Source organism: Sprattus sprattus (genome assembly GCF_963457725.1).
Source record: "Sprattus sprattus genome assembly, chromosome: 2".
Classification (NCBI taxonomy): Eukaryota; Metazoa; Chordata; class Actinopteri; order Clupeiformes; family Clupeidae; genus Sprattus; species Sprattus sprattus.
This window is the reverse complement of record NC_137921.1, coordinates 63,520,399-63,536,092: the sequence shown is the minus strand read 5'-3', so window position 1 is coordinate 63,536,092 and position 15,694 is coordinate 63,520,399. Positions and strand designations below refer to the sequence as shown.

The following is a 15,694-nucleotide window of genomic DNA, read 5'->3' as shown; positions in this document are numbered from 1 at the left end:
TTATTGGCCAAGTACATTTTCATATACAAGGAATTTGTTGTGGTGTTTAGTTGCTCTCAATGTACTTTAACTGAAAATGTGCAATATATCACAACAGTTTAGGATCAAATAAATATCCTTATTAGCTCACAGTGCTCTCTCCCCATTATGACAGACTGTGATTCTGATTCTGAGTAAATGTTAAGTGATGCCTCATTGGAACAGGCGACTTGCTCGATAAATGCTGAAACAGAGCGTGGCCTTTTCTCAGTCTTATGTGTCCCCCAGCACAGCACAGCTGATTAACACCTCCATATGTCAGTTGATAGTATCTGAGAAATAGAAGATTAATTATTCAATGTAATCCACAGTCAAGAGCTATATAATATTAATTATAAAACTTCCTGTGTATTATGTAAGAACCCAAATGGTCACAGCTATAAGGCCGTCTGTCTTTTAGGTACGAATTAGCATTCTGGTAACCACCCCCCATCCCCCATGTCGTCATCTTAAATACAGGAATTTCAGACCAGTCAGTCAGTGAGATTAGCCTAGGTGGACACTACTTGTTAGCAAAACTTAGTCTTGTCTCTCTCCTCTGTTGCGCAATAGAGTAAAGAATAAAGCCTGGATTATTTGACCTTCCATTTTTCACTTGACTGAGTCTCCGTTAATTAGGATAAATCGATATCCTTTCACAGTCTAGGATTACTTCTGCTAGCATGAACAAACACCTGGGCCAAAAGAAGGCTCCTGTTGTTTTTAAAAGAAGGAAAGAGTTTTGTGGAAGACGACAGCCTTCACGGTAAGCTGAAAGTAATGAGCTCGGCTCACAGCACTACCTCCATGTCAGTGGCAGTCTATGACGTGACCCCTTCCTATCACAGTCCTATATCTGCATTTAGATATCTGGCCCTGTTCCTGCTGAGATGGCACTGTGTTGTTCTTGTGTGCTTGTATACTTGCATAACTCTAAACCATAATAGTAGAGGTCAAACATGACAGGAACATTGACCAACGAGTGTTTTGCCGCAAGACCCCTATATATAAACGGCTGCTACACACACCATTTCACCTTCACTCGTCACTCGTTGGGATGTAAAGTAATCGGCCCTGACGTGTGAATGTGTATACTGTCACATCAGTTTTTGTCCATTCACCCGCACACCTTCAGTCGTGTAGGTCATCTCATGACTCAAGTGCCAGCAGAACAAATGGAAAAAAGCTTTAGAGCCCCATACTCCAGAATATCTCATGGTCAATTTTTGCTGGGGCTGCTAATCAAAAGGCTATCTAAATATGCACACTTCAATTAGGAATATTTAAAAAGATACAAACTACTTAGCTATATTTTTTCAGGCATAATTAGACAGCATCCTTTACAAATAGCTGCAAATACTATCCTTACCATAGCCCAATTACAGTGCCCTTATTTGTGGCTTTTTTCACGTGTGAATTTATGTATTTTCTTTATTTGTTGAGTAAAGGCAACATTTCATAGACTGTAAGGGTAATTTTCATCACCCTTTTTCACTCATATTTAACCATGGTGGCAATAATTCTGGGGGGGGGGACTTCATTGGTGAGTCTTCACCAGGTTTAGTAGGTTGCGGAGTAGACGGAATGCAGGGTGAATGGTAATGAGAGAACATGCAGTCACGATCAATGGAAAGAGATGAGAAAGGACTATCGCTGAGTCCCAGAGCTGCTGGAGGGCATCATAGCACTCACACAGGCTTAGTGAGGTAATGGACACGTAAACCTCAATTGTCTGCAAACACCTGTATCTCTTTTAACAGATATGGTTTTTTCATTTTAGTCTTAAATTGGTGTATTAATGTTATTGTCAGTCACATAATTGATCTGAAATAACATGGGCTATGGGGAAAATGTTTTGTAGAAATGTTGCTGCTAATGGTTTGTTTAAACCTCGGCTTTAACATCAAATAACATTCTTCACTGTGCTAAATTGGTGTTAACTACTGCATTAAATCAATAACCCATAATGGAGAACTTAATATAAAACATTCCCCGTTATATTGAAAATGAAGCCTGTTAAGTGCACTCACCAAGCACATCACATCTCTGCTATCCATCTTGCCAGGGGGACTAATGGGGGTTATCACCACACTGGAATGCAATACCGAGGAGGATAATAGGAACGACACACTGCTGTTTCTTTTACTGTATTAAAAAATATGGAAATGCAAAACCTAATTTAAATGCCAGGAGCCAGTTAAAATGTCCCCAATGCACTATGTCAGTTAGAAACACTGTTTTTGGACTGCAGGAAAGAAAATATGAATCATGGATCACTTATGTTAGGCAATAATATTTCCCCAGGCTGTTATTATCAATATATCACTCTGCTAACTGTTTAAATAAGCATCTTGGTGTGGGGGGGGGGGCGCTCGGCCCCCTCGGGTCGGGCACAGTTTGACATCATTAAGGGAATGATTAGTTTTACGGAAAATAACTGAAGTAGCCTGAATCAAGAGTGAAAGCTAAACTAACCAGTTTTGGCCAGGATCATCAAACAGCCGCATAAGACATTGCAGTCTTATAAACGCACTGCCACAGTGGATCTGTGGATCTGAAATCCCAACTAGTATCATCTTAGGGCTCAGATACACATACGCGTTTTTGTAAAAAAACGGGACGCGAGCAAATGCATTGATTCCTATGGTACGGCGCGTTTAAAGCGTGCGCCCCTTCTCCACCACGCGTTGCGTCTTTGAAGCGTTTTTTTTTAGGTGCGCTTAAAAGTTGAACTATTCTCAACTTTCCAGCGCAAGGCAGGGAAGCGCACCGCTTCTGTTTTGGCCGCCGCACTTTGCCAAGGCGTTACTGAAGCGTTTCTGCCTGAAAAGACGCGTATGTGTATCTGAGCCCATATTGAGCATGAAGAAGATGTTATCACTTCACCAAACATTTAGTCTCCTGGCCATTTCATGGTGAAGGCCTATGGATGTTGTGCCCTCTCCTATTAAAACATTCTGCAACATTCATGATTTCCATTCTTTTAGGCTTGCTATCTGTCTCTAAATGTGAAGAAGATGTATTGATTACAGACTTTGTTCCACTTAAACCTGTCATGCAGCTTTAGAGGCATTCATTTTATTTATTTCAAATGTCTTTGTTGTTAAAGGTAAATCTTTTTTTCGTTAAAAAGGTTTAAAAGACATCTTGTTGTGGAAAATGATACTACTAATCATTTGTTCTAAAAAAACCTTCCTATGCATATTTTCATCTTTGCTGTTGAGGCAGTAAAGTAAAGGCCCAGGTACCAGACATCAACCTGCACTTCAGTCAGATGGTTATCGCGTTGAATTTATGCATTCTCAGCTGAGTAGCTGTAGTCCACCACCCAACACACAGATCATCTCACGATAGCACGAGACTGCAGGGTCTACGTGAGCCAACTTAAAACAGACCTAATTGTAAATGTTATGGATGGTTTCCCCCAGCAGATTAAAGATATCACTCCAGTACCCAAAATATGTTGCAGAATGCCCCATCCCCAAGAGGCCAAAGAACCTCTGCTTATAATGAGCTTCTAGGAAAATGCACTGAGTCACCAGACCGCCCAACTTACTTAATAGCCTGCTATCCCTCAAATCCTGCTTTCAGACTTCAATGACTCTCATTTGCACCTGGTCCTGGGCTATGGACCTTGTGTTCTTACACAGAGGCAGAGATGTTTATCAGCGCTACTCCAGGAACTGTGGTATCTGCCCGATCCAGTATCTTTCCATCAGGTGGACATCAAAATTGACATTGCCGTCCTGCAGAATAGCTCCAGCGACATTTGACGGAGAAGGGATGACCGTCTTCCAAGAAATGTTTAATCAAGCTTGGTTGAAAAATATATATGACGTTGTGCTGGAAGAAGTCTAGCCACTTGATGGATGCGAGAGAGACAGTACTGCATGGGGGGAGCAGTACAAACAGTCCTTGATTGGTGGGTGAATCACTTGTCTCCCACATCCCACTTTTTTTCCCTACACACTTAGAAGCCTCTGCATTCCAAGCCTGTTTGACTAGCAGGTCCAGAGAGTCAAGGTGTTTCAGGAGCTGGAGATGAGGGTAGAAGCAGCAGTAGCTGCCGTTTGGCTCTGCACTGACACAATGACTTATTAATGCACCAGGTGAGGCGTTTCATCTAATCAAACCTCCATCCTCCTGAGCGTGACATCTTTTGTTCTCCAATATGGCTGTGGTGCAGAGCTGATTGGCAGAGGCCAAGAAGAGGCCAGCTCCTCAAGGCTTAGTACATGACAATGTTTCACAATCGTGCTGGATTGTAAAATCACTTGTTTTGATCTGTTGAGCGACTGTAATGCACATCACAATAATGTGTATATTGCAACCAATACCATTTTAATGATAAAGATCAAGCTGTTTCGAAAGGGGTTGATTTTGAATACTCCAGTGAGCTCTCGTGATCAGCAGTGTTCCATTGGAACTGGTGGCGTCATTAGCCAGTCAATTTGGTCGTGTGATTTTGAGTCATGCATCCCAGGCTGACTTGACTGAGGGACAAGAACATGACGGGTTCAATGATGAGATCAGGCGTTTGCTGCTATGTGTGAGTCTGCTCTCTCACCAAGCTTTCCACTGTGCCTGTGTGCTTCATCAGCCCCCTGCAGAAGAGCCACTGGGCTTCATTTAATACCTTTAGCTGCAATCTCAGATCTAAGGAACACATTTGAATTGGGTTGTGTTTGCTCCCAGGCAGGCCAACAGGTTTACCACAGAAAATTGCTTGAACAAACATCAAAAGGAAGATGCTAATAACGCCTGTATTAAAGTAATGTGTCCATGATCCTGCGGGAAAGGCATGCTGAAGTAATAATAATAATACATTTTATTTACAGCGCCTTTCATGACACCTAAGGTCGCTTCACAAACAGGTTGTTAAAATTACAATAATCTCATAGAAATAAATAAAAATAAAAAAAATTAAAGTCAGTCATTGAAGTGAAGGGACTCATGAAGCTCAGGGCTGTTATGTAGCTGCAGCCATGTCAAGTTCGCAGTGATTATCTTTGACAAGTTTTTAAGTAACATCCTCAAATTCGTTTTGACGATACATATATGGTCAGGTAAACGACAGATGCACACATTAGTTGTTCCCATAGTCTGCAATAAATCAGTTACTGTTGCTGTTGGTGTTTTCAAGGGAAAACTGTATACTGTTACTTGAGAGCACCTGGCTTTTTGGTGAAGGTGGACCCAAGGTTACTATTTAGCTTGCTGGTTTTAGATAAAAACTTTAAATTTAAGATCTAATCATCCCTAATTCTGTTTATCTCTGCATTGTATAAATCCTTGCTTCTATGTCATGTCAGTTGCTGGGATAACATAACATTTTATTTTGATGTCACCTATTTGAGTTTGCTCCACACACAAACACACTCTCACACACCGCTCTATGTACTCATGAAAATGCTGTGTCCTGGATGTGTTGACATCCCTCTTCTGTTGTACCTGTTTTTTTTTCCAGCACCTACATTGTAAATAGTGTCTTGACCTGACACTATGATACCAATGCAGCCATATGCATTCTATCATACAGAACTTTCTCAACTTTAAAGATTGACTATATTTCCAGCAATTTTACTGTCTGTTGCCTAGGATTATTAGCCTGACGATGTCATACTCATGATTCTAGTCAGAATATGAGTCTGATACCGAACCTTTGGGCTGTGATTATGGGGCGTGTTTCAACGAACCAGGAAAGAAAATGCCTATTCGCTGAATTGGATACCTAAAACCAATCAGAGCAACGTAGTATGACCATCATCTGATAGATTAAACTTTTACCTGATCCCGTAGGAAGGACGGCAAAAACATCTTTTCAATCGACAAATACCTTGATCGCGTTTCTCTGTTCCTCTTTCAAAATTAATGCGCTGTCAATGGCTGTTGAGATATGCCTGCTCACGTTAATTAATTAGCATTAAGGCTACAAGCTACAGTTTGTTTCAATGGGTTTTTTGTGTACATGTTAGCAATGATCTAACAATAATGGTCTAGAGAACTTTAGTTAAGACAAACAATACTCTGCAACATTCGTGTTGCACATGCACAACTAACCGAGTCAATGTAGACATTAAAAAGTCGTGTAGATAGCTTAATTCACATAAAATATTCCCCACTAAGCACCCGAGATGCGGCCATCTTGGTCGGAGTTCGAATCTACCGGTTAATTCAACTCAAGCGTTAGTATCTGTCCATCAACGTATAAAGCCCGCCCTAACAATTTGATTGGTCCGGTTTTATCCTACCGATGAAACTCTCTCCCAATTAGCCCAGAGCCAGACCAAATCTCCCTGACCAAAAATTTTGTGGGCGGGGTTTGGGCTGGTATCCAGGCTATAGGATTATAATGTTCCATGGGAAATTTCCTGATAATTTTTTCTCTGACATGGCCTTGGTATCGTTCACTGTTGAAGTTAAAGATGCCGCCTGCTATTCGGTTTTGTCTTCGCAAAAGGTTGTTTATATTTGACCTCAATAGCCAATCAAATGACTCCCCTCCCTTCCGTGCTCCTGTAGCCATGTCGATTGGCCGAAATTGTTTAGGGCCCGGTCTGAGTGTCTATGTTTGTTTCCCATTTACAGAGCTAGGGTTGTTGTTTTTTTTACGCAACCGCTGAACAGACATCCAGACGACTGAGGAGCAATTTCCTGAGTTTGACAAAGAGTGTATGGGATTAGAGTTGCAGACTGCACCTTTAAGTCTGGTGCGAGGTAACAGATTTAGGACACTTCTTTGTGACGTCCGTTCCTACAGTTGTTTCTCTGCGGCATCCTGCTTTCAGAGAAAGAAAATAATATGGCTGCATTTATTACGTGTAAGATAACCTCCCAAGACTCATATTTATTGATTGTGTCTGTCTAGACGGGGAGTTATAACATTAGATATTTCGTGACTGGTGCGAGGTAACAGATTTAGGACACTTCTTTGTGACGTCCATTCCTACAGTTGTTTCTCTGCGGCATCCTGCTTTCAGAGAAAGAAAATAATATGGCTGCATTTATTACGTGTAAGATAACCTCCCAAGACTCATATTTATTGATTGTGTCTGTCTAGACGGGGAGTTATAACATTAGATATTTCGTGACTGGTGCGAGGTAACAGATTTAGGACACTTCTTTGTGACGTCCATTCCTACAGTTGTTTCTCTGCGGCATCCTGTTTTCAGAGAAAGAAAATAATATGGCTGCATTTATTACGTGTAAGATAACCTCCCAAGACTCATATTTATTGATTGTGTCTGTCTAGACGTGTAGTTATAACATTAGATATTTCGTGACTGGTGCGAGGTAACAGATTTAGGAGACTTCTTTGTGACGTCCATTCCTACAGTTGTTTCTCTGCGGCATCCTGCTTTCAGAGAAAGAAAATAATATGGCTGCATTTATTACGTGTAAGATAACCTCCCAAGACTCATATTTATTGATTGTGTCTGTCTAGACGTGTAGTTATAACATTAGATATTTCGTGACTGGTGCGAGGTAACAGATTTAGGACACTTCTTTGTGACGTCCATTCCTACAGTTGTTTCTCTGCGGCATCCTGCTTTCAGAGAAAGAAAATAATATGGCTGCATTTATTACGTGTAAGATAACCTCCCAAGACTCATATTTATTGATTGTGTCTGTCTAGACGTGTAGTTATAACATTAGATATTTCGTGACTGGTGCGAGGTAACAGATTTAGGACACTTCTTTGTGACGTCCATTTCTACAGTTGTTTCTCTGCGGCATCCTGCTTTCAGAGAAAGAAAATAATATGGCTTCATCATTTATTACCTGTAAGATAACCTCCCAAGACTCATATTTATTGATTGTGTCTGTCTAGACGTGGAGTTATAACATTAGATACTTCGTGACTGGTTGTGGTCAGGGAGCGGAGATTGTGCCTCAGTTGGGAAACTAATACCTTCACCACGGAGATCAGAAATAAGTCCACCTCAAATCTCATGCGGAAGCTGTAAAGGTATCTTTGTTTGGAGGTGGACCTAGGGCAGCAGGCGGCTTTAGTGGAAAGGGAAAAAAGCTTTAGCTTAAGCGTGAGCTTTACTTTTACGCAAGTTTCTCTGCGGCATCCTGCTTTCAGAGAAAGAAAATAATATGGCTGCATTTATTACGTGTAAGATAACCTCCCAAGACTCATATTTATTGATTGTGTCTGTCTAGACGTGTAGTTATAACATTAGATATTTCGTGACTGGTGCGAGGTAACAGATTTAGGACACTTCTTTGTGACGTCCATTCCTACAGTTGTTTCTCTGCGGCATCCTGTTTTCAGAGAAAGAAAATAATATGGCTGCATTTATTACGTGTAAGATAACCTCCCAAGACTCATATTTATTGATTGTGTCTGTCTAGACGTGTTATAACATTAGATATTTCGTGACTGGTGCGAGGTAACAGATTTAGGAGACTTCTTTGTGACGGCCAATCCTACAGTTGTTTCTCTGCGGCATCCTGCTTTCAGAGAAAGAAAATAATATGGCTGCATTTATTACGTGTAAGATAACCTCCCAAGACTCATATTTATTGATTGTGTCTGTCTAGACGTGAAGTTATAACATTAGATATTTCGTGACTGGTGCGAGGTAACAGATTTAGTACACTTCTTTGTGACGTCCATTCCTACAGTTGTTTCTCTGCGGCATCCTGCATTCAGAGAAAGAAAATAATATGGCTGCATTTATTACGTGTAAGATAACCTCCCAAGACTCATATTTATTGATTGTGTCTGTCTAGACGTGTAGTTATAACATTAGATATTTTGTGACTGGTGCGAGGTAACAGATTTAGGACACTTCTTTGTGACGTCCATTTCTACAGTTGTTTCTCTGCGGCATCCTGCTTTCAGAGAAAGAAAATAATATGGCTTCATCATTTATTACCTGTAAGATAACCTCCCAAGACTCATATTTATTGATTGTGTCTGTCTAGATGTGTAGTTATAACATTAGATATTTCGTGACTGGTGCGAGGTAACAGATTTAGGACACTTCTTTGTGACGTCCATTCCTACAGTTGTTTCTCTGCGGCATCCTGCTTTCAGAGAAAGAAAATAAAATGGCTGCATTCATTACGTGTAAGATAACCTCCCAAGACTCATATTTATTGATTGTGTCTGTCTAGACGTGGAGTTATAACATTAGATATTTCGTGACTGGTTGTGGTCAGGGAGGGGAGATTGTGCCTCAGTTGGGAAACTAATACCTCCACCACAGAGATCAGAAAAAAGTCCACCTCAAATCTCATGCGGAAGCTGTAAAGGTGTCTTCGTTTGGAGGTGGACCTAGGGCAGCAGGCGGCTTTAGTGGAAAGGGAAAAAAGCTTCAGCTAAAGCGTGAGCTTTACTTTTTACGCAATGGGGACACAGCTGCAGTCCTGGTGCCACCGCTGCAGGCAGGTCTGCTGATGCTGACCTATAGGAGAGGAGGTGGGGTGTTGGGGTCGCGGAAGCTTGAGGGGGAGACTGTCCCTCCTGTGCGCTGGGACATGGGGGATGCCGCAGTCCTGGAAGCAGGGGCCCGGCCCACGGCCAGACATGGATGTGGAATGGCAGCGACTGCCATAGGAGTGTGTGGGGCAGAAAACAGCCTGGTCTGTCTGCTCGTGGTGAAAGGTGTAAAGAGGCCAGCTATGACAGACGACCAGCGTTGGCTACAAACAGAACTTGCTACAAATAGATCTGTTGAAATCAGTTTTGCAAGCTCTGCCACAGGCTCTGTTCTCGCCCTATATATATAGCCTGTTGCCACACTTCAATCAGTTTCTATATGAAATATATCAGGGTAACACCCATTCATCCTGGCCTCCTTCACCCAAAAGCCAGGCGCTCTTCAGCCTGTGGCATCTGTTCCCACACCCACGCATTCCTCACTTCTTTTTTTCCTACCACCCCTCTTATCTGTCTGTTCTCACTTAATCGGGATCCTTCAGTCCCAGAGTTACTTAATCAGTCTCGAAATCTATTTGTCTTCCTCACTGTGTACGTCTCTTGTCTTCTCCTTTTCTTTCCCTTATCTGTCTTTTCTTGTCTTTACCCGACGGTATGACCAATTCTGCTGGTCACATTGTCACATAGTCCTGTGTGCTGATTGGTGAATGGCTTTGTGAATCTCTCTCTCTCTCTCTCTCTCTCTCTCTCTCTCTCTCTCTCTCTTCTCTCCCCCTCTGTCCCTTTCACCCTGTCCTTCCTCTCTCCTCTGCTCCTCTACTATGGCTATAAGCCCAGTGCTGTTGGAATAAAAGCAAACAAACAGTCGGAAGACATTTATCTCCATTCCTAAGTGCTGACAGGAGCTCTGTCAATACATCCACTGTTTGAAGTTGCAGTCGTTGTTTGCCTCGACCCAAAGACTCTGCTGCAGGAGCTCAGGATGCAATCTAAATGTAACCTTCACCTCCCCACTGGTTGGTTTAAATAATTTATCTGCTATTCCTATATATATATCTCAACACAGCCAGCATATGTTGAAGGTGTGTTGTGTTGTTCAATAATAATGAGCACTGGCCCTGTGTGAGGCACACATTTCATTCTCCCATTCCTCTCCAGCTCACTGTACCCACAGCTCCACAAATGACTGCCATTTGTATTGACCTCCAAGACCATAGTTGTTGTTGTTGGAAATTCTTTATTAGGAACAATCCCTTGAGATGAATCATCTCGTTTTCAAGGGGGTCCTTAAACTATAAACTACAATATTTTCTTTTTTTTTCTTCATACAATTCAGCAAGACAAGACAGAGCAAAAAAAAAAAAAAAAAAAGTAACATTAGGATGCCCCCAAGAGGTTTAGGTTGTCAAGCCTTCCACCATAGCGGGGCAATCACAAGGCTGGCCAGAGTTTTAGCTTTATCTCTATGCTGCTTTTTCACATTTCAGTTAGATGCGTGGAGATAGTCGAAATTACCTCATCAAATATAAAAAATTATAATTATGTTATAACAATGGTAATGTCATGATGTGTTAGACGTCATATCATTACCCTCAGTGAGGAACAGATGGAAGAGAATGGTTTATCGTTTGGGGAAAACAGCCTGACTTCGAGGCTTGCAGGAAATACCAAATAAGTCAGGGGTAGTGTGTGCCGCTCATGGTCTGTTGTGACTCAGTGGGCAATGAGAGACACTTTTGGCAAACCATAACATGCAGATGACATTGATGCCATTTTCTCAATTGATTCAGTGCTTTCTGTGTCATATTTCCAACATAGAGAAATGTTTAGTGTGTTTGTATTCGAACACAGTAGTTTGCCTGGTATAAGATATTATTTTCTAAAATGGAGAATTTTCTCTCACACAGCCACGAGCCTCAGTCCTCCAGCACCCCCTCACACAGCCACGAGCCTTGGTCCTCCAGTACCCCAGAGCCCCTCACACAGCCACGAGCCTCAGTCCTCCAGCACCCCCTCACACAGCCACGAGCCTCAGTCCTCCAGCACCCCCTCACACAGCCACGAGCCTCAGTCCTCCAGCACCCCCTCACACAGCCACGAGCCTCAGTCCTCCAGAGCCCCTCACACAGCCACGAGCCTCAGTCCTCCAGCACCCCCTCACACAGCCACGAGCCTCAGTCCTCCAGCACCCCCTCACACAGCCACGAGCCTCAGTCCTCCAGAGCCCCTCACACAGCCACGAGCCTCAGTCCTCCAGCACCCCCTCACACAGCCCAGGCCTCAGTCCTCCAGCACCCCCTCACACAGCCCAGGCCTCAGTCCTCCAGCACCCCCTCACACAGCCACGAGCTTCAGGCCTCCAGCACCCCCTCACACAGCCCAGGCCTCAGTCCTCCAGTACCCCCTCACACAGCCCAGGCCTCAGTCCTCCAGCACCCCCTCACACAGCCACGAGCTTCAGGCCTCCAGCACCCCCTCACACAGCCCAGGCCTCAGTCCTCCAGTACCCCCTCACACAGCCCAGGCCTCAGTCCTCCAGCGCCCCCTCACACAGCCACGAGCCTCAGTCCTCCAGCCCCCCCTCACACAGCCACGAGCCTCAGTCCTCCAGAGCCCCTCACACAGCCACAGCCACAAGCCTCAGTCTTCCAGCGCCCCCTCACACAGCCACAGCCACGAGCCTCAGTCCTCCAGCACCCCCTCACACAGCCACAGCCACGAGCCTCAGTCCTCTGTTCCTTTAACTCCTTTCACTATTCCCAGCCTTTCATAACCCCCCTGGAATGCATTTAGTCGGCAAAAGTCAGATCTTCATTAAATACTCTCACTATCACACTCTATCGCTCACTCTATCTCTCTCTCCTTCTTCTGTCCTGAAGTCTCTTGACAGTCTGGAAGCCCAGACAGGCCCAATCTAGCAGACGATTCAATCTCATTCAGAGTGCAGTTGATTATCAGAGCTCTTGGGTGGCGACAGCCTGATGGGATGTGGGGATGGGTGAGTCGTCTCATAGATGAGGCAGAAAAGAGGGTCTTTCTGCAGGACTGCAGAGGAACTGTGTGCAGTAAGAGAGCAGCTGAATGATTTGGCTTTTGGCAGTCACTGCTTTCAGAGGATAGAGGACTCAAAAAACAGCTTTTCCGAAGGAGCACCTGACATCAAGCATGGTGTCTCTTACTGTTGATATTTGTATCAAAGGATCTGTTTCAGAGGATCTACATTAAATGATTTGTAATAGTGTGGCAAATAACCACCAAACCGTTCCTCTGAATGAGAGGAGAGTCATACAATGCTACTGTGGGGAAACGTATTGTATTCTAAGCTAGTTGAGGTTGGCACACCATTACTTAATTTCATTCACCAAACACTGTTCAATCGATTTGGTTTCGCTTTGACACGCTCTGTTATTAATAATTTACAGTTGGAGGCTTGATATTAGATAGTATTAACATCAGCTTGTCCCTGGATTGGTATCTCTCAGGAACAAACAACAGTAGGCGTGTTCAAACACGATCCTTCCACCGCCAGAGAGAAGATGCTGAGCAGAAACACCCAATAATTTCCACCCCAAACACCCAATCACCCCAGTGAAATGTATCACACCAGTCATAGAAATGAACAAATACACCCCCCCCCCCCCCCCACTTTGAATTTCAAACGTAACTAGCGGTACCGTGGCCAGAACTAAGGGAGCCGCTGCTCCCGGGCCTTAGCCTTATTCAAACCCTGGGCTAGTATCTGCGTGATATAAAATCAACCTGGTACACATTGACATTGACATTTGTTTAAGCAGAGTGTAAATCATCAGGCCAATGTTATTTTTCAATTAAATCCACATCCATCAGGATTTATTCAGATTTTTCCCATAATTGTGAGATTTTAATAGTTCAGTGGCTCTGTATTGCTGTGTTGCTGTGGTGGAAGTGCTTCCTCAGGCTCATTGAAATGAATGGCCATGTTACACAGACTAATTCCGTGAGATGACCGTGCTATTATCTTAAAATATTAAGGTAAAGGTAAAGGTACATTTGTAAAGGTACAGAGGCCCACCATTGATCAATAAATAAGATATCTCCACAACACAGTTGTACACTGGACCTTATAGGAGGGCCCTCTGGCTTCATCCCTTAGCAGCCACAAAAGACCCCAAAATGCCAAGCAGATGTCATACTCATAATTCTAGTCAGAATATGAGTCTGATACTGCTCCATTGAGCTGTGATTATGGGGCGTGTTTCAACAGAAAATGCCTCTTCGCTCGATTGGATACCAACCAATCATAGCAACGTAGTATGACCATCTGATATATTAAACTTTTACCGGATCCCGTAGGAAGGACGGCAAAAACATCTTTCCGATCGACAAATGCCTTGATCGCGTTTCTCTGTTACTCTTTCAAAATGAATGCGCTGTCAATATCTTCTAAAACAGGCTTGAATCCCCACATTTCAGCTCTCCAGCGCCAGCCATGTTTGTTGAAAACGAATTCAACTCAAGCGTTGGTGACGTAGTTGATTACGTTGTCGTTGATTATCTGTCCAACATCGTGTAAAGCCCGCCGTGACACTTTGATTGGCTGTAGTGTTTTTGGTCGGCAATAATTTCTCCCTAACGGAGCGATGCCAGACCGAACTTCCAGACCTCAAATGTTGTTGGCGGGGCTAAGTTCGGTCTGGTATCCAGGCTAAAGCATCTGGATCTTCCCTCAGAAAACATTGCTTTCCTCATGTTCCTTCAAGATTAGCAATCAAGCACCTGTATTGCAACCCAAGTTATCGCCGCGTTACTTTATTTGATACAGCATCCAGAACATGCCTGAAATATGTGCTAAAAATAACATGCTTAGCATAAAGCACCTTCTCTAGCATCTGCTAGCAGCGAGTGGCTGCACCCCTGAGAGAGCATGAGTGATCCCCCACAGGCAGGAGCGGAGTGGGGTGACGGATACGTCACATCATGTCACTCCGCTCTGTAGAGCACTGTAGGAGGGAGATGCACATCTGACAGCCACCAGCTTGTCCACACACTCACAAACACACACACACACACACACACACACACACACACACACACATACACACACACACATATACACACACACACACACAAATACACACACACACACGCAAATAATGCATTCTCATAAACACATTCACATAAACAAATACACACGTACAATTACCACACACACAAATACACACATATATACAAACTGTAAACCACACACCCAAAATGAAATCACCCAAAAAAAGTACTTTTAGTGAACCACATCTCCATGGTCTCTCAGAGCTCTCTAGACAACCTCACCGGCGATTTAAGATTTATGCCTGACATTCATTACCCTTTCCTACGAAATTAAGGTGTCGTGCTGTAAATTGATGTGTACTTGTTTAAGGACAGAGCTATTGCTGCTGGTACAGTGTACAAGCACAGCAGGCCTGTGTGTCTAGGGCTTATTAAAAATGCAGAGGATGTAGCTTCTACATGTCGCTCACCAGGTTATTCATTGCCTTTGAAGGTGCTTGTAAAATAGATCACCGCCACTGTTAGACGCCTCTCTGTTGTTTCTCAGCACAGGCTGCCTGATCAAATATTAAAGAAGGAGCCACCGGGTGCCCTTAGCAGGGTCGTTAACCAAGAAAGCCTCCCCTTATGCCTTGAGTGTGTGTGTGTGTGTGTGTGTGTGTGTGTGTGTGTGTGTTTGTGTGTGTGTGTGTGTGTGTGTGTGTGTGTGTGTGTGTGTGTGTGTGTGTGTGTGTGTGTGTGTGTGTGTGTGTGTGTGTGTGTGTGTGTGGTCTTTCTCTTTCAGGAGACGGCAAGCACGAGGATGGCACCGTTGGAGGTGGAACGCTACGAGAACTCCTTCTACCTCTTGTGGGTCCTAGAGCAGGTCCTGAGAGATGGGGGCTCTTCAGGGCTCAGCGAGGCCCACGGCCAGCTGGAGAGGCAGGTTGTGCTTCTGGCGGACGAGTACCCGCTCTTCAGCCTCTACTTGTGGAGGATTGGAGCCCTGCTGATGCCAGATGTCTCCACCGCTGCGCCGCCAAACGCTGTGGACTGATTTCAGGTACCACCTACGTTCCATTTTTTTCTCCAGAAACTCCAGGACTCTGGGTGTGGGAGCGGGGTTATTGACGTGGCAAGATAAGCAAGCAAGAGGACCAACTGGCATGACGGACTGTACATTTTGATGCAGTTTGTTAATGAGACCCAATCAGATTGGGAAGCTGGGGAGGTATTGACCTTTTAAGCATTCCAGGCTTTCCTATAAGTATGTGAACA

General features: G+C 43.8%; 1 protein-coding gene across 1 annotated transcript in view; it reads left to right on the top strand.

The window, feature by feature from the left end:
• mei4 (meiosis-specific, MEI4 homolog) overlaps positions 1 to 15,473 on the top strand; it is a gene marked incomplete at both ends in the record, with an annotated part of 41,545 nt that extends 26,072 nt beyond the window's left edge. The window contains one exon of the mRNA XM_080832111.1: positions 15,222 to 15,473. Within this exon, the coding sequence (XP_080688237.1) occupies positions 15,222 to 15,473 (252 nt within the window). The remainder of the gene's footprint in view (positions 1 to 15,221) is intronic.
• Positions 15,474 to 15,694: the final 221 nt, after the last annotated feature.